Raw genomic sequence first — 20,103 nt, forward strand, 5'->3', positions numbered from 1 at the left:
CATAATTTTTTTTAATAACTGTAAGATATCTTGGCAAACACTTGGTCCAAAAATGTTTGCATTTACAAATTTTAAACCCTGGCCTCAATAACTAAGGTTGTTTTTTTTCCAAATGTGGTAAGTCCAGTTTTCATTTCAGAGCTGAAACTTATTAAATAATACACAATCTGACTAAAATACTAACTTAAATATAGTTTCTTGTTTTAAACTTGACTGACTTACTCTTGTGTTTGCCTTTAGGAAAAATTACATGAATGTCCAATGGAAAATTATAATCAAACATCAACTGATTTCATCTTATTGGGGTTATTCCCCTCATCAAGAATTGGCCTGTTTCTTTTTATGCTCATTGTTCTCATTTTCCTAGTGGCTCTGTTTGGCAACCTCACCATGATCCTTCTCATCTGTCTGGACACCCATCTCCACACCCCCATGTATTTCCTACTTAGTCAGCTCTCCCTCATGGACCTGACCTACATCTCCACCATTGTCCCCAAAATGGCCTCCAATTTCCTGTTTGGAAACAAGTCTATCTCCTTCTTTGGGTGTGGTGTTCAGAGCTTCTTCTTCTTGACTTTAGCAGGAGCGGAAGGATTGCTTTTGGCCTCCATGGCTTATGATCGTTATGTGGCCATTTGCTTCCCTCTGCACTATCCCATGAGGATCAGCAGAAGAGTGTGTGTGTTGATGATAACAGGATCTTGGATAATGGGCTCTATCAACTCCTGTGCCCACACCACATATGCCCTCCACATCCCTTACTGCAGGTCCAGGGCCATCAATCATTTCTTCTGTGATGTCCCAGCCATGCTGACTCTGGCCTGCATGGACACGTGGGTCTATGAGTACACCGTGTTTGTGAGCACCAGCCTCTTCCTTTTGTTGCCTTTCATTGGGATTGCATGTTCCTACGGCCGCGTTCTCCTTGCTGTCTACCGCATGCGCTCAGCAGAAGGGAGGAAGAAGGCTTATTCAACCTGCAGCGCCCACCTCACTGTGGTGACTTTCTACTATGCGCCCTTTGTTTACACTTATCTGCGCCCAAGATCCCTTCGATCTCCAGCAGAGGACAAAGCTCTGGCTGTCTTCTATACTATCCTGACACCGACACTTAACCCTATTATTTATAGCTTGAGAAACAAAGAGGTAACGGGGGCCTTGAGAAGAGTAACTCAGAGAATTTGCTCTAAGAAAATTTAGACAAAGTTTTTGCATGAGTACCAAGAGTTGGATATAAATCCATTCATCAGTGTACAGTAATTAAAATATTATTTTATCATTAAATGCAAGGACTACGATTAACCTAGAGAAGAATATCACTCATTTGCCTGGATGAAATTATATATATGTGTGTATATGTGTATATATAATTTATATATAATATTACATGTATATGTGTATATATAATGTTTATATAACATATATATACACACACACGTACATATAATGAGCCTTATTTTAATTCGTGGTGTTTTTTCCCAATCAGTTTCAAATGCTTAGATTTCTTGCTGAAATGTTGTCAAAGGGAAAGTTCCTTCCTCACGTAGCGATAAAAATGGAAACTGTATAACTGAAATTGTCATTCCGCGTAACAGTTCGACTATTTTCCATTTATTTTGCAATATATCTAAACCATGTTTTCTGAACGTCTAGATCAAATTAAAAGTCAGAACACTTCCTGTTCTTCTCATAGTATGCCTATAAGTCCCAGTAGCAGTTATTCTTTCTTTTTACAAAGAGAAACTATTTCAGAGATTTAGCTGGGCTTTATCAAGGATTCCAAAGTTCTTATCCCACTCTGAAAGGAAAATGACAAGTTTATGTTTCTTTTCGGGTGGTGCATCCTCAGGAAGTGGTTTAGTATCAGGGGATCAACACTAAGGACCTGGAGATGCCCACAGAGATCAAGAAGATTAAGAAGTTGATTATAGGACTATTTTGTCAGTGTTTAGTAGTTAGAAATATCAAGGACATTCTTGCAAGCATTGCCCACACTTAGAACATACTTAGTTAGCTTCCTAAATAGCCACGACGACTCTTATGTTAGATAATGTCTCTCAAATGCGATTTTATTTGTCACTTATACTAGATCCCATATTTCTACTGAATCAGGTTGGGGAAAGTTAATTTTTATGAATCAGTTATAACCATTCATATTATGGCTTAATCACTTTTCTAAACAAGTCTCTCTACAACGTTTAATATCAACCCATTAGCTCAGGTGAACTTCTGGGTAAACTGTTATCATTATCCATGATCAGTGTGGAGATGTTCTTTACTCCTCAAACGTGGCAGGGAAGAGAAGGTTCATGCCCTACATTATTTGCAGGGCATAGCACAAAATCAAAACCTGAGGCCTCCTGTTCAAAAAGAGGATAAAGTCGCCTGTATTGGTGCTTCAATGTAGTTTTTTCTCAACATTAATTCATTAGATATTAAATGCAATAAAAATTGCAAATAGTATTTTGTCTCAGAATTTTGTACATAATAAAAAGTACTTCATTATGTGGTACCTTCGCTGATGGTAAGATTTCTAGGACTCATTTTTCTCCAAATTTATTTTTCTCCAAATTTATAATTTGGAAACTTTATTCTATATTAACGTAGTATAAAGTGTTTTCAGTCACTGGTGATCAATATTAGGGTGGGATTAATTTTTGATTATTTTGAATTTTTTAATATTTAAAAGAATCTTTCTGCTTATGTTACTGGAGCTCTTAGGAATGTGCATAGGTTGCGAAAATGTTGAGCTGAATTTTTGATAAATTATATCAAAATACATATTTTAGTAGACATAGAGCTGATAATTCTCATAGATAATTTTTCTAAAAAGATTTCTTTTTTTGAATATATTTCAAACCATCAATTAATACAATTCCATTTCATGTAAGTTGGAATTTAATTTTAAATATAAATTTAATCATTAATATTTTAATGATTCCTCAAATTTATGGTAATTTGTGGACTTTGTATAAGAAACCCCGGAGTATCTTTATGTTTCAAATGAATACTCCTTCATTTTATCACCATATTTTTAATGACAAAGTACATTGTTAAAATTTTTTATTAATAATTATTTTCTGAAACAGCATGAAAAGAATGTCTTTTCCATCAGTAAATTTCAAGTTAATTTTAAATCTTTAAATATTATTTCCATTTCTAAGCCTTTATGTAATTTGCTTTGCAATGCTGAAACAGTTTTTAAAACCACATATTCTGTACTATTTAATAAGTGTTAATAATTCCCTGATGTACTTTATTGCCATGGTCATTTGTGCATTCTTATTTTGTAATAATTTACTGAAAAGCCTCATTGCCTAAGCTTTCTAATATTTCCTCATCTGACACTCAGGTGATATATTTAATTGTTTTGCAGATGACACAGGGATGGGCTCTGGATGGAAAGGTAAATCAACCCCCACCTTCAGCATGGGTCATTCCTCCTGCCTGACAAAGTTCCTTCGCTCTCCCAGTCATCATTCTTCTTGCATCTACAGTTGTTGTCATCCCCAACACCAGTTTGGGCCAATGACTCAACCCAATCACTCCATCGCGGTCCTGTATTGCCCTGAACATTAATGTATGCGTGCACACGGGGAGGGCAGGCCAGCTGATCCCTTTGCAAACGACCTAGATGACGTGTACAGTCCCCACAGCTGGATTACAACTGCACTGAATGCTGCTGCTGGCACCGAGTATAGGTCCTCTGCTCACATGCACACACAGAGATAACATTATTAAGAATTCTAGGTGGCAAAACACAGCATGTACCAAACGAGGGTGCTAACTGTATGTGAGAGCCTATGTAAGCAACATGCCACATGCCCTGAGAAAGATACAACGAATTAATACAAAGGTAATGGCATCAGGCAAAATGAAGAAAATAATGGGAAAGCCTGGGGTTTTTTGGTCAGTTTTTATTCTTGGAAATAATCTAAGGAAGTGTGGAATTGAGTAGGGATGCCTTTTCCAGACTCCTTATCCATTTCAGACAGTTAAAAATAGAATTAAGAGACATGGCACTATTCTGGGCCCCGATACACCCTGTTTTATTAGATTAATAATCTTTTAACAAGAAATTGCAAACAAACTTTTTCTTTACATTTTATAGTAACCCATCCAACAAACAAAGATTTGAAGTTATATGATATTAACTTCTTGTGTTGTCTTCATCAGACCTTTGATTACTTCAGAAAACTGAGTCTTCTGTATAAAAGGGCTAAATTTTTTTTAAAAAACAGGTATCTAACATTCTGTATTTGCCTGAAAAATCTTTCATTGTTATTATGATTAAATGGACAGCTAAGTATTTTTTTTTACAGTGATTTATAATTTTATTTGACCAAGTGCTTTAAAACTTCTTAATGTTTTTCCAAAATTACCAATATCAAATACTAAGTAAATATGTTTTCACCTCAAATTAACTTTGGGGTTTTCCATAAGACCCCTATAAAATCTCAGAAGAAATTTACTTTCATCTTATAAAACTAGAGATGTTAAAATAATTGGGCTTATTTGATATGTCAAATTACATGGGAATAGTTGTCAAATAAAGAGTAATACTAAACCTCTTTATCTGGTATTTGTACAGGTGGATGTTATGTGTTCCAGGAATTATATGAAATATTCAGAAATCTGATATGTCCTGGTGTAATGATCAGTTATAATTCCAAATATCATCTCAAAAGATTGCATATCACAGAAGTAACTACACTTTCTTATCAAATGAACACTCATCAGATCTTTAACAATGGACATTTTAAGTGTTTGTTATTTGCAGAGAGCTATTGTTTTAATCAGATGATTTGAAAAGTGTTCCTGCAAAACTACTGTTTATCTTCAAGGAAATCTATAAAAAAAATTATGGTAAAACTGGATTCGAGCAAGAAAGTTTTCATGACATGGGGCTTAATGAACTAGGGGGATGATGATAATTTTTGATAATGTTTAGTTTGAAACATTGCTGGTTCCTTGAAATTTCGGTTTTGAAATTGAAGAAACCCTTTTCTTCTAAGCTATCTGTGACTTATGACAAGTTGTGAAGTACACCTTCTACCATCATAAACAAAGGTGATTTTTCTCCTTTACTTGATCCCTGAGGAATCTGGAAGTTCTTTATGTCCATGAAAATATAATTACTTATTTGCCTAAGTTCAATGTGAATCTGTTCTCTAACAGGACACAATTGGAACTACTGGCTATGTTATCAAGGCTTTCACTGGAATGTCATATACGTAGACTCAGATATGATCAGACAGCTTTGAGAAACTAAGAGTGACTTTATGGAGCCAACAAAGGTCTTCGGAGTATCAGGCTAGTACTTTGATTACAGGCTTCCAGCAAATCAATTTTAAAAAGAACTTATATGGATAATTACTATTCTTGATGCACTTATATCAATGGCAAGGCCAAGATTAATGCAAACAAATTAGCTTCACTGTGATTATTTTTGTAAAAGTAATGGGGAATGAAGTAGAGAGAAAAGTGATCTCTGCTCATTTGTAGACATTAGAGTCTAGTCCTGGTAATTGTCTTTAAGTTTTGTTATTTAACTGTAACCGGCCTGGATCCTGAATTCTTCTAGTTTCCCCCCAAATCTGTCTACAACTCTCCAAACTAATAATTCCAACTTTCTTCTACCCTTCTGATTTGGAATCACACTAAGGAAAAAGACTGCCCTTGAATCTCCTTGGTTGGGACTATACCAGATTCTTATCATTACCCAGATGACAGACAGAGAGAGCACTTCAGGAACTAAACCTTGAGTCTACATCTCCCACTTAAAAGGTTTTCTTTTGACTTGAGAAACTGCACACCAGCTGGAGACCTCCAAATCGAACTGGCAAGGGAGAGGAGTAGCTGATGTCACTGTAGACTGCTTGTGCCAACGTTGCCGGATCAAGATTTCCTACTTAAACTAAAAATAAAACTTTCCCTTCTCTCCTTCATTTTTTAAAATTGAGAATTGGCCTAGAACTACAACTTCATTACTCTAATCTCCCAGGCCGTTGCCAATGGGGTAACTTTTCAAACTACTGGATTTGTTGTTAAAAACCCTAATATGCCCATTAGTGGTGGAATCTTACCAAAAGTGGCATTAGTCCCAACAGGATTAACATGTATGTCAATTTATAAAAGTTATAAACACATCCATTTTGCAATTCATTTTATGAGGATATTTTTCTTATATGAGTTCTTGGTATTTTCCAAGATTTTTTGTGAAAACATTTACCACGTGTATTTTGGTATTTTGGGACACAGAATGGTGTCTCTTTTTCAAAATAAGTAAATGTGATCTTTCATTAAAACTGTGTGGGGTATATCTCCATTTCTCCTACAGTGTTGGTGGGAATGTAGTTTGGTACAACTGTTACAGAAAACAGTATGGAGCTTCCTCAAAAAACTAAAAATTGACTTACCATATGGTCCAATAATCGCACTCTGGGGCGTATATCCAGAGGGAACTTTAATTCAAAAAGATACATGCACCCCAACGTTCACAGGAGCACTCTTTACAAAAGCCAAAACATGGAAACAACCTAAATGTTCATTGACAGATGACTGGATAAAGACTTTGTGGTATATTTATACGATGGAATACTATTCAGCCTTAAAAAATAATAAAATAATGCCATTTGCAGCAACATGGATGGACCTAGAGATTATCATTCTACGTGAAGTAAGCCAGAAAGAGAAAGAAAAATATAATAGGTGTCTGTATGACTAAAACATGCTGTACACCAGAAACTGACACATTGTAAACTGGCTATACTTAAATAATTAAAAAAAAATCCATATTCTTCTTTCTTCTCTTAGGATAAAGGAAATGCATTGCTCCATGCTGTGCTTGGCTTTGTGATGTCTTCATGGGAGGTATGTGGCACTCAGTACTCACCACTTTGCACAGTACTCATGGGAGAAAATGGTTATTTTAGAATCAAATTATTCCATAGATTTGCTGGGGTGGGGAATGGGCTGTGTGGGATTCGCTTAGTACTCTGACTAAACACATCGCATTTTGTTCATTCATGGTTATTAGGTCAGACAGATGGTGGAATAAAGGATTACACATGCATCCCTGCACAGAAACACGGATACAAATAACTATCCATGCAAAAACATACCTTCAGGAGAGCTCTGGATTCCAGGTGAGAGGTTATAGCCCTCAGGTGGCGCACAGAAATGAGAAAAGACATGTTGAAGTGGGTAGGAAGGACAGTTTAACTCTACCTGAGTCACTCCTTCCCCAGTGCCATGAAGCACAGGGCAGAGAGAGATTTGCTCCTTTTTATGCTCTCCCACAGAGAAAAGAAAGGCAAGTGAGCATCCGATTTTAATATAAACCCAAACATCAAGCCCACTTGCCCACGGACCCTATAAGTGAACCTGCTCATGTTACCTCCCTGCTGGTCTTCCCCAAATTTCTGGCTGGGTTTATTAATTCAAGGCTGTCCCTATCGAATCTAATCTATAAGAATAGAAATTGTGACTTCTTCTTTTATTTTTTTAAACTTTCTTTATTGAGTTATAATCATTTTACAATGTGGTGTCAAATTCCAGTGTAGAGCACAATTTTTCAGTTATACATGAACATACATACATTCATTGTCACATTTTTTTTTTTCACTGTGACTTCTTCTTGAAATATAAAAGCATCAACTCAGGAATAAAAGTTTCTCAAGTTTGGAACGTGACACTGCCAAATGACAAAATAATGTACAGGCAACTGGCCCCAAGAAATGGAGATCTAAAAACTTCCTGACAAAGAATTCAGAATATTTATCTTAAAGAAACTTAGCTATAAGAAAACACAGAAAACTAAACAATATCAGATAATCAATATTTTAACAAAATGAGAAGTTCAAGAAAAAAATCTGATATCTTAAAAAGAACCAAATCAAAACTCTAAAATTGAAGGACACAGTGACTGAACTGGAAAAAAAAAAAAAATCAATAAAGGCTGGACAGCAAACACGATCAAGCCAAAGAAAGAATGAGTGATCTCCAAAACAGATCCTTTGAATTTTTCCAGATTGAGAATTAAAAAAAAAAAATACAAAAGTGTGAAAAGATCTCACAGAATTTATGGGATTTCCTAAACAAACAATATATGCATTATGAAAATTCCAGAAAGAGAAGATAAAGGAGAAAATACCTTATTTAAAATAATAATGACACCAACGTCCCAAATCTGAGGAGGGAAATAAAAAACCAGATCCTTGAAGACCAAAGAACTCAAAATAAATTAAATTAACATAAAAAAGTCTTTACTGAGATGGTTGTAATAAAAATTCAAATATTTAAAAAATTTAAACAGCTCCAATATTGTACTTCACAAGTAAAAGTGGAATTAATTAGAAGCATGAAAAATATAAGAATATTTAATGTATTATCTACAATAAAATTATTTTGTTGTATATTTACTAAGATTGCAGTAAAGTTAGTAATATAATTTCCTTTAGTTTAATAAATGAAAATTGTCTCACACTTTAATATGTGTTTCCATCTGAGCTGAAACCATTGAAAATGCATAATACCTAAAATGAAGGTAACTCTCATATATTTGATATTTTAAGAATCTGGCTTACATGTTTTTATTAAATTAACCATATTCCATTTGGTGTATTCAATTTTGGGCTGATATAACCAAAACTAGGAAATTAATTAATATATGCAGACATATTAATGTGTACTTACTGAGCAACAATATCTAAAATACATGATTGAAAATGTTTAATAATAACAGTGGAAGAATCTGAATAATTTTTTTCTTTCCCTACTGAATTGACCCTTAACACACCTTCACCAGCTTTGGCATATGGCCACTCTGGGCTGTTACTGACTTAACCTACATTTGTAAAATCTCAGTGGGCATTCCTAAGTGAATACAAAAAAAGAAAGAAAGGAAGGAAGGAAGGAAGGAAGGAAGGAAGGAAGGAAGGAAGGAAGGAAGGAAGGAAGAAAGAAAGAAAGAAAGAAAGAAAGAAAGAAAGAAAGAAAGAAAGAAAGAAAGAAAGAAAGAAAGAAAGAAAGAAAGAAAGAAAGAAAGAAAAGGCAGTAGCGTAAGCCTCCAGGTAAAGAATTCTTAGAATCATTTTGCTCCCGAGTTTCCATGGAGGTATTGAAAATGTCAACTCTAGAGATAAGATATTAACATGCACATTCATTTAGAAAATTTTCAGAGACGTTTACTCAGAAAGTGACTTTGTTTATATGATGTCCATTGCTCCTCCGTCAGCTAATCAACCCAGTGAGTATGTGAATGTGCAGATATAATAACTGTCTTTTAATTTTTAATTACCACAGAAGAGAACAAACTCTCCAGCAAGGGCTTAAGATAAATTTATTTGGAATTAAGTAGCTTTGTTTATAATAAACAAAGCATACATCCGGTCATCTCTATTAGATGAGGAACTCCAAAAAGAAAACTTTATTTGACTGAAGTTGGTTTAAACAAGATATAGAAATAATTATACTAAAATACGTATCCTTAAAGATAAAAAAATTGATGAACTTCTCAAACACATTTTTATGGGCTTTAAGACATGACGCTCTTTTAAATTTAAAACATGTTGTACAGTTCTGAGAACTGACATGATTGTAAATGATTGATTATGAAATGACAGTTAAACATAGAAATATTGGTAATGAAAACAACAGCTTAAATGGCCTACGAGCTACTGTTCTGGGCTTGTATTCAGTGGGTCTACCCTCAACGATACCGTATTCTGAAGTATCATTGAATATAATTATGATATTTCTTGATAAAGTACATAATAAAAGTTTATATTCATTAGAAAAGGTACTTCGATTATGAGAAGAAATTCATTTGCCCCAATTTAACCAAGAAATTTATAGAAAAAAAGGAAGTTGAAGGATAAACAGTGTTTTTTTAAAGAAGAGGGTGATTCATTGTATCCACAAACTATGAAGTATCCTCCAGAAATGGGAAAGATTGCAGCAAAGTAGAAAATATTTTGAAACAGTGTAGTTACCTGTTCTTTAGGAATAGAGATCCTTGTACTCAAGTAACACTGTGTAATCCCATACGTACTGATTTTATTGCAGTAACATTTTTGGCAGGTTGGTTACTACTGTGTGAAATCACGAATAATTTAAGGCAATGATCTATTCTATGTAAGACTTGGTTAAGAAACAGAAGACTTTAAACAAAATTTGAGGTCCGGGAGTGGCTGTGCTTTTTACTATACTGTTCAGCAGAAACTGAGGAGCGTGAATGGGACAAAAGAAGGTGGTTTTGGAGCTGATTCAAAAATGTGCTTTCTGAACGGGAAGGGAGATGAGGGTCTTGGAAGATGCTCTGCATGTGCTCAAGTGACATTTGAAGAGCAAATCTCACACTTAAGGGTACCAGTCCTAAACAAGGACTGTGGAAAACCTCATGTCTTATATCATGTTTATTATAATGTTTCTAATGAAGGAAGAGTGTTTACACAATGCTCCTGGTACTCTCAATGCTGCCTCCTACTTGTTCTTTTGCCCTCCATGAATCCACTCTGTCTAATAAAAACCTAGAAATTGCTTGTTTGAATTTTATATAAAAATACTAAATAAAATGTATCTCAAAAATGGCTACTATTAACTTTCTATGGATGTGTGTGTGTCTATATATACACATATAATTTGAAGGATAACTTCTAGAAATATTTGAGGTAACAAACTGTATGTTTAGTTATATTTAACTATTAAAAATGTTTAATCACAAACCCTGTGAAATTGAAGTGTGTTATGCTACTAATATTTGCATTTTATTTGGTTTTTTTCTTCCTGTATACATCAATAAATTTCCAGTGAAGGAACATAATACCTGAATAAGCAACCCTGCAGAGGTTTTTGTGAGAATCAAATGGGCAAAGCACAAATAGATAACTGGAAACTATAAAATCGTGCAATTATAGTGGGTAACAAGGGAGGTGAATGTAAAATATGGTGATGAGAATGATACTGATAAAGATTAAAATTTACAGCTACTTTTAAATGATATGTTATATCCAGGCATGCACTTTTTTTTTAATGTTTTGTCTAATTGATAGTTTTAATATCTCACATATCTTTAGGTTTGTTTTATAGAAAAGATATAAGTTTAGTTAGTTAAATTTCTTATTCCAAGCTTACATTACCTGTGAGTAAGTGAGCTAAAATTATAATTAGTTTTAAACATAAACACTCTCTGGTGTACTTCTGTAATGAGCAGGATAAACACGTTCTCATTGCAAAACAAAATTTAAAGGACATATGCTTATAATCAGTCTCTGTCTTTAAAAATATCTGTCTATCGAATTACCTATTTATTAGTGTTGATTCCTCATTGTAAAACCTCATGGAATTATATTAATTAGAAGCATGCAAACATATAGACAAAACAAATATTCACTGCGTAGTCTAGATCTCTTTATGCTGCTAAAATGTGGTTCTTAAACAGCATATCTTCAGAAATTAAAAATACACATTACTTGATTATTACATACTATCATTATTATCTAAGTTAGTACACTAATATAAGCCATATGTAATCTTTTGTCTCTTCCTTAGAAGAAATTGTGGAAAGCAAGGAATGTGGAATGTCGTGTAGGCTTCTACGTAAGGATACTGTAGACAAATATGTTTGTCTAGACATGAGAGGACACACTTCTGGGTAATGTGATTCTGACTCTATGAAAGCCGTTTTACAACGCTGTCAATGCTAAGTAACTGATGGTAATGCAAAATAATCTTATTGTAGACTTATAGATGAATGTATGATCGGCCAATTTTTAGGAACTACAATTGACTTCACGTAGCTAACGTACTCAAAGATCTCCCAGTATAACTGACCGGGTAACCTGGTTTACTGTTTTCCCAGCCTTACACATTGAGCGAGGAAAGTTCATTTGGGGAAGGTACAACATCTTAGGATATTTTAGGGACCTAAGAAGGTAGGAAGTGATGTAATGTTCTGCAAACCTATTGGCGAGTGTCTTGTGTTTTAGAGGATGCCACAAGTCTAATCTGAGATTTTTCTATAACTCTTCCAGGAAGGCGAATTCAAGGAAGCTTCTCTGGTGAATCTGCAGCCTTACTGTACCTCTGTAAATTATCACACCAGCTTTGTTTTATGATCAAGAATGATCTTTGAGAATAGTTTTGATGAAAATTGAGGAAGGTGTAGGATATAAAAATCTGTGCTTTAGTGGAAAGCATTATCTAGAATTTAGAGGATACTCTTTATGTCTTCCAACTCCATCACTAGGTCACTACATGGTTTTGAATAACTAACTTTACATCTCTGCAATTCAGTTTTTTTTATCTTTTCAATAATGAAACTATATATTTAAAAACTATATGTTCTATAATATATATGGATCACTGATGCTTTTTCAGTATTTTATTTTCAACTATAAATATAAAAATAGGAGAAATATATGCAATGAAACTAATGCATATTGACTTCAAGAGATGGTTATATGTAATTCATTTTGAAATCTGGGCCATATGTGAATGGTTTTATTCATCATATAGAATATATAGATATATCTACAGTCTGAATGGACAACAGATCATATGGATGATCCTTTGCAAGTGGATTCTCCAAGGTAGGGACCACTATGTAATGAGAGTTAGACATGTATCGGATTTCATTCAAAGGCTTTTACAGACCATTTTTGGAGCATAATGTCTGTGGTTGTTGTTGGGTAAAGTGAAAATGCAGTAAAGTCATTACATATGAGAATGCAAAAGAACATGTCAAAATGAGTAAATACTGAAATAACTGTTTGTGTTCTAAGAAACTTCTCACATGCATTCTTGACCTTCTACCAACTAGATAGATTTTCTATTTTAATGACTTCAATTAATTTTTTTTCTTTCTTACTTTTCATTTCTTTTTTGAGTTGGTGAATAAAAAGTGATCCACCCTTATTTCAGATTCATTACTTTGAAACATTTAATATTTGAGGGATAAGATAGGATAGGTGAAGAATGCATTTTGAGGGATGGATGGATAGATGATAGATAGATAGATAGACAGACAGACAGATGGATAGATGGGTAGATGGATAGATGGGTGGGTAGGTAAGTAGATAGACAGACAGACTAGATAGATAGATAGACAGACAGACTAGATAGATACATAGATAGGTAGATACATAGAGCAATCTGGAATCCAGCTATTCAACTATATATTTTAAGGTAAAATCACTTCAAATCTCTGAATCTTAATTTTATCACCTAAGAAACGTCTCGTAGTAAAACAAGTTTACACCTTCACTTTCTCTTCCGTGTAGGACATGGATCAGATTCAGGGATGTGTTTCCTCCCCCCAAAAAATCCGTTACTGGAATTTTTTCTGCTAGCTTTTTCCTCTTATGTATGTCATTAACGCTGATGCATAGATTTACATGTTTTTAAAGATATTTAAAGTAGCAAAGCAATTGAAATGTTTTGTAAATGGAAATAGGTGATTGTTCTTGCAGTGGATTAAAACAAAATTAAAGAGTAAATGAAGCTATTTGTTTTTATTTTTACCCAAGGAAAATATGTCCTCTTCACATTAGACGTTGAAGTATTCAAGGCTGATATTTTCAACAATTAAGATTATTTCCCTGTCAGATGCAGGAGTCTTTTATGTAACATCACAACCAAATACCAGAACAGCGTGTAACATGAATAACGCAAAAAATGCTCCATTGGCAGTCATGATACAGAGAATCAAATATCAGATATAATGTGCCTTTCATTATTTCAGAGTGTGAAAATTAACTACCTGATGGAAACTTTTTCACAGCCTTATGTAATATACATGAGATGCGATGATGATAATTCCATTGGTAATTTCAAATATTATATTTTTACCTATCAACAATTAAGTTACCAATATAAATTGTATAATATGGGAGAGTCTGATATATGTCAGGTTGAATCCAAATGACATTTGTAACAAAAATGATCCCTGAATTTTTCACGGCAAGCTGTTTTATAGGCCACATATTATTAGAAGATCATTTCTCCTGCACGTGTTCAGAATGCTGTCGTACGTTTTGTACAATATATTTGGAGTTGAAAATACAGAATAATTTCAGTTACATTTAAATTATATTTTTGACTTTATTGTGGTAAACATACATGCTATAAAGGGTATCATGTTATCCATTTTTAAGTGTGCAGGTCAATGACATTAAGCACATGGGTAGCATTGTGCGGTCATTACCAACATCACCCCAGAATATTTCTATGTTACCCAGCGGAAACTGTGTACACAGTAAACAGTAACTCTCCATGCCTGCCGCCTCCCAGTCCTTAGCCACCGCCTTTCCACTTTCTACTCTATTTCATCTCTGTGAATTTGCTAGGAACATAGATGTACAAATATCTGGTCTATCCTCTGCCTTCAATTATTTGGACATATATGCAGAACTGTAATTGCTGGATCATATGGTGATTCCATGTTTTTTGTTTCGTTTTGTTCATTTTTTTTAGATATTGCCGTAGCATTTTCCACAATGGTTTAATCATTTTGAATTCCCACCAGCATTCCATTTGCTCATTTCTATTTCTTCACATCCTTTTCAACACTTGTTCTTTTCTTTCTTTCTTTCTTTTTTTTCAAAAGAAGCCATCACCAAAGGGTGAGATGTTCTGTCTCATTGTGGTTTTGATTTGAATTTTCCTAATAATCATTGATGTGGCGCATCCTTTCCCATGTTTATTGGCCATTTGTATATCTGCTTTGGATAAATATGTATTCAAGTGCTCCCTCCACTATTAAATTAGTTTTTTGGTTGTTGCTGAGCTGTGTAGTTCTTTGTATATCCCCTACCTCAGTCCATCATCCGAAGCGTATTTTGCAAATATTTTTCCATTCTGTGGCTTCCTTATTCATTCTCCTGATAAAGTTCTTTGATGCACAGAAGTTTTTAATGTTATAAAGGTCAAATTTATTTCTATGTTTGTGGTTGTTGCACATGCTTTTAGTGTTATATCTAAGAAAGAACAGCTAAATCCAATGCCATGGAAACATTTCCCCTATGGTTTTACCTCACAGTTTATACTTCCAGCTCTATATTTAGATCTTGGATCCAGTTGAGTTAATTCTTGTGTACGGTATAAGGAAATGGTCCAATTTCATTCATTGGACCAGGATATGCAGTTTTGCCAGCAACATTTGTTGACAAGACATCCCCATTGAATGGTTTTGAGATGCTTATTAAAAATCATTTGCCTAATACATGCAGGTTTTGTTTTCTGGTTGTCAATTTTATTTTGTTGGTTTATTTCTGTCTTTGGCAGGTGCTGCACTATTTTTATTACCATAGCTTTGTAGTAGGTTTTGTATCAGAAACAGTAAGTTCTATTCTTTTTTAAGATTCTTTTTGCTATCCTAAGTACCTTGAGATTTCATAAGAATTTTAGGGTGTATTTTTGTATTTCTGCCAAAAAAAACCTTATTGGGATTATGATAGACATTTCATTGCATCTGTTGTTTACTTATGGCAGTACTGACATCTTAATAATATTTAGCCTTCTAACCCAAGAGCAAAGAATATTTTCCTATTTGTTTGCCTTTTCAATTTCTTTCAGTCATGTTTGGCAATTTTCAGTGAACAAGTTTTTGCCTTCTTTGTTAAGTTTATTCCTAAAATTGTATTCTCTCTCATTGTACTATAAATACAATTGTTTTCTTAAATTCTCTTAGTATTGTACATTATTAGTTTATAGAATTACAACTGATTTCATATCCTGCAACTTTGCCTTCTTTATTAGCTCTAATGAATTTTTGGTGGAGTCCACATTTTGCTACATGTAAGATCATGTCATTCGTGAACTAAGGTAATTTTACTTCCAGGATTATATGTAAATTAGAAGTGACAAAAGTGGACATCTTTGTCTTTTCTTCCTCTTAAAAGAACAGTTTTCAGTCTCTCACCATAATGTTAATTGTAAGTTCGATTTTTAATTGTGACTTCTGCTCTATGTCACTTTAATATTTTATTCAAGTAAAACAAGAATTGAGCTCAATAGCCCACAACACAAAACAATGATGTCAGAACCCAATCCTGCTCATCCACAAGGCAAATATTTTATATTATTTTAACACTTTTCTCCTCTATTTATCCTTGTATTTTTCTCCCATCTGTCTAACTTCTCATGTTTAATTACTAAACATCAATACCATCTGTCGCCTCCTACTCTGGTCACTGTGAATGGAAACATTCCCCTTCCACGTACCACCACCTCCACGTCCTTTTCTCTCTCTGTATCTTTTCAACATAGTTACATTCCACTTTGTGTCTGGGGCTAGCTAGGTGGAGTGCATTCTTCCACCTTCTAGCATACATTACTAAAACACAAAAATATAACTTATTGTGAAACCTGATGAATTTCAGTATTTATATAAATATTTATTTTCATTATTGGTATTTTCTTAGTTAAGACTATTTTAAGACGATGTATTTATAGGCAACATTGAGAATTTTCAGAAAGTATTTTCAAGAAAACGTAGAATTTTCAAGAAAATACTTTTCAGTATTTCTCAATTATTTTTCTGCGTTCTGTTCATGTGGTTTATGTTGGTTCATTATATCAATTCTGAAAAACATTTTTCTTTGATATTACCAACTCCTTTCTTATTTGTAATATGCATTTCTAAGAATGACAACAAGCATTTATTGGTTGCACTGTATTAATTCTCTAATTATCTTCGAAAACAGCAAAACTTTTACGTTATTATTGCTGAATTTTCTTTTAATTCTGGTAGATTTTTTTCACTTAGTCTTTAAATTTGCAATCTTTTATGTCAATCATTATTTTTTTAATTTGCAAGAGACTTTGTTAACTTAGACTTTCTTTTCTATATCCAATGATATTTATATTGCAAAATGATAGTGTCCCATACTTCCTTGAACATAAAAATCATATTTTTAAAAATGCATCATTTTCTACATTTTTCCAACCATTTACCTCGTTGCATATTTGTTTATGAATATATGCATGTGTGTGCACGTGTGCATATTCCTTGTTCATGTTTCAGACTTCCTTAAGAGTCTGTTAATATTTGTTTCTAAAAAAAGCATTCAAAATTAAAGCACTACATAATTTGTAGAGCTTGATCACTTTAAATGTCTCTAGGGAATTCTGTCTACCACCTGCTCGAAGAAGACTCCTAGGATGTCATTTTTTTTTTCCATTTAAATGACCAACCATTCCTCTGTCCAAATTGTTTCTTTCAAAGAGTTCTAAACTATTTCTTCTCTTATTGTGCCTTAGGTTCACCTGAACTCTTTTAATTCATAACATATCTATTTTTGAAAAATCGTGATAGTTGGGTTTGAACAGGGAGATATTATAAATACATATGCTTAAATTTATATCTAATTGAGAATTGGAAAGAACTTCATACACACAAAAAAATAAAATAAAAGGTAAAAATTAAATAAGATGAAGTTCCATAAAACAATGATTACCGTATAAGTATTGGAGAAACAGAGAGACATAAAACGGATGCTGTTTGGGAAAGCTTACACAGATTCATCAAATCTACAAGGGGGGAGGTGAATATATACTCAGGCAAAGGCTCTACTTTAACTACATCATTAAGATATTTATTGAAAAGGCTGAAGAGAGGGACTTTTGGTAAATAATACTTGACAATAAGAATGCATTTTAGACTTCACAAAAGAAAAACCAAATTAATGCCTGGCTTACAAGAAGCTTGATTTAACACTTCTGAGTGAAGAAGACTAAAAAGAAAGTGGCTTCTCAGCATAGCTGATAGGTTGCTACAGTTTTAGAGGTAAAATTGGGAAGGAACATGGAAGAGAAATCATACATTGATGGCAGTAAGCATTTATCCATAATAGAATCCTATAATATTTAATTTACATTGATTTCCAATGAATAAATTTTGAATATGACATCTGAGTTTGGTGTCACTTGAATTTGAAAAAGTATGCCGTAAAACATACTTACCCCAACAATGTTACAATAAAATGGTTTTGTAATGTTAAAGGTTTCTTGGAAAACATTTTGGTCAAAAATATTTACATCTTCATATTTTAATCTTCAGCTCAAAAATAAGGCTATGTTTTTCTAAAACTGGTAAGTTCTTAATTTAAGAGCTAAAAATTTGAATACTATACTGTCTGAGTAAATAATAAAAATATCTTATTGTTTAAAACTTAACTTACTCTTTTATCTACCTTTAGGAAAATTTATATGAATGCTCCATGGAAAATTATAATCAAACATCAATTGATTTCATCGTATTGGGATTGCTCCCCTCTTCAAGAATTGGCCTGTTTCTTTTTACTCTCATTGTTCTCATTTTCCTAGTGGCTCTATTTGGCAACCTCTCCATGATCCTTCTCATCTGTCTGGACACTCATCTTCATAAACCCATGTACTTTTTACTTGTCAGTTATCCCTAATTGACCTGAACTACATCTCCACCATTGTCCCCAAAATGGCCTCCAATTTCCTGTTTGGAAACAAGTCTATCTCCTTCATTGGGTGTGGGATTCAGAGCTTCTTCTTCTTGACTTTAGCAGGAGTGGAAGGATTGCTTTTGGCCTCCATGGCTTATGATCGTTATGTGGCCATTTGCTTCCCTCTGCACTATCCCATGAGGATCAGCAGAAGAGTGTGTGTGTTGATGATAACAGGATCTTGGATAATGGGCTCTATCAACTCCTGTGCCCACACCACGTATGCCCTCCACATCCCTTACTGCAGGTCCAGGGCCATCAATCATTTCTTCTGTGATGTCCCAGCCATGCTGACTCTGGCCTGCATGGACACGTGGGTCTATGAGTACACGGTGTTTGTGAGCACCAGCCTCTTCCTTTTGTTGCCTTTCATTGGGATTGCATGTTCCTACGGCTGCGTTCTCCTTGCTGTCTACCGCATGCGCTCAGCAGAAGGGAGGAAGAGGGCCTATTCAACCTGCAGCGCCCACCTCACTGTGGTGACTCTCTACTATGCGCCCTTTGTTTACACTTATCTGCGCCCAAGATATCTCAGATCTCCAGCAGAGGACAAAGTTCTGGCTGTCTTCTATACCATCTTGACCCCAATGCTCAATCCCATTATCTATAGCCTGAGAAACAAGGAGGCGATGGGAGCTCTGAGAAGAGTAATTCAGCAAATCTGCTTTGTGAAAATGTGAACAGAAATTTTGCATTAGTAGCAGGAGTTGGATATAAATCCATTCATCATCATATAGCAATTTAAAAGTTATTTTACCTTTAAATGCCAAGAATAAAATTAATCTAGTGGTGGAGAATATTATTCATATCTGGGCATCACTTGCATATATATAATATATATATCATATCAAGACTTTTTCTTTGTATTCTTCATTGTGTGTTTTTCCCATCAATTTCAAAAAAAAAATTTTTTTTTTTTGCTGGTATGTTCTCAATGCAAATTCTTTTTGTCACGTAGTAATGAAAATGATAACTGAAATTATCATTTAGCGTTATAAATCTACTATTTTCCATTTATTTTCCTAAATGTTTAAAACATGTTTTCTGAATGTCTAGGTCAGATTAAAAGTCAGAAAACTTCTTGTTCTTCCCATAACGGAACTATAATTACCAGTAACATCTTTTTCTTTCCTTCAGGATATGGAAACTTCATTTCGGAGGTTTAGCTGAGACTTCAACAGAGATTCTGAAGTCCTTATACCATTCTGAAGGGAAAATGTCAAGTTTGTGTTTCTTTTAGGGTGATGTGAGGAAGAAAAGTTAAGCAAAGATAAAACACCCCGTTGCTTGCACTGTCATGCTGTTGGCTTCTGTAATCTTGCTTGCTTCTTGTATCAGCCCAAAATAGCCATTGAGAAACTTACTGCCCTTGGCCCAAGAGGTCCCTAACATGTATAAGAAGCAATCAAAACCCGAGCCGGGAGCTCAGCCTTTGGTGGTGACTCCGCTGGGCCAGCACTAGTGCGGAATAAACCATTTTTTTTTCTGATCCTCTGAGTGCATGCCAACTGTCTCTTCCTGCCGGCAGAATTCTCCCATTATAGTGCATCCTAGGGAAGTGATTTAATATCAGGTATACCCGGGGATCAATATGGACCTGGAGATGCCAACAGAGACCAAGGAA

General features: G+C 34.2%; 1 protein-coding gene and 1 pseudogene across 1 annotated transcript; both read left to right on the plus strand.

Annotated features, from left to right (window-relative positions):
- Positions 1-261: 261 nt before the first annotated feature.
- LOC105067843 (olfactory receptor 2L3) lies at positions 262-1,200 on the plus strand. Its single transcript, XM_010953510.2, has one exon. It carries the CDS (start codon positions 262-264, stop codon positions 1,198-1,200), a length of 939 nt encoding a protein of 312 aa, XP_010951812.1.
- Positions 1,201-18,221: 17,021 nt separating this feature from the next.
- On the plus strand, positions 18,222-19,159 carry LOC105067851 (olfactory receptor 2L8-like; annotated as a pseudogene).
- Positions 19,160-20,103: the final 944 nt, after the last annotated feature.

The sequence above is a fragment of the Camelus bactrianus genome, chromosome 3 (genome assembly GCF_048773025.1).
Source record: "Camelus bactrianus isolate YW-2024 breed Bactrian camel chromosome 3, ASM4877302v1, whole genome shotgun sequence".
NCBI lineage: Eukaryota > Metazoa > Chordata > Mammalia > Artiodactyla > Camelidae > Camelus > Camelus bactrianus.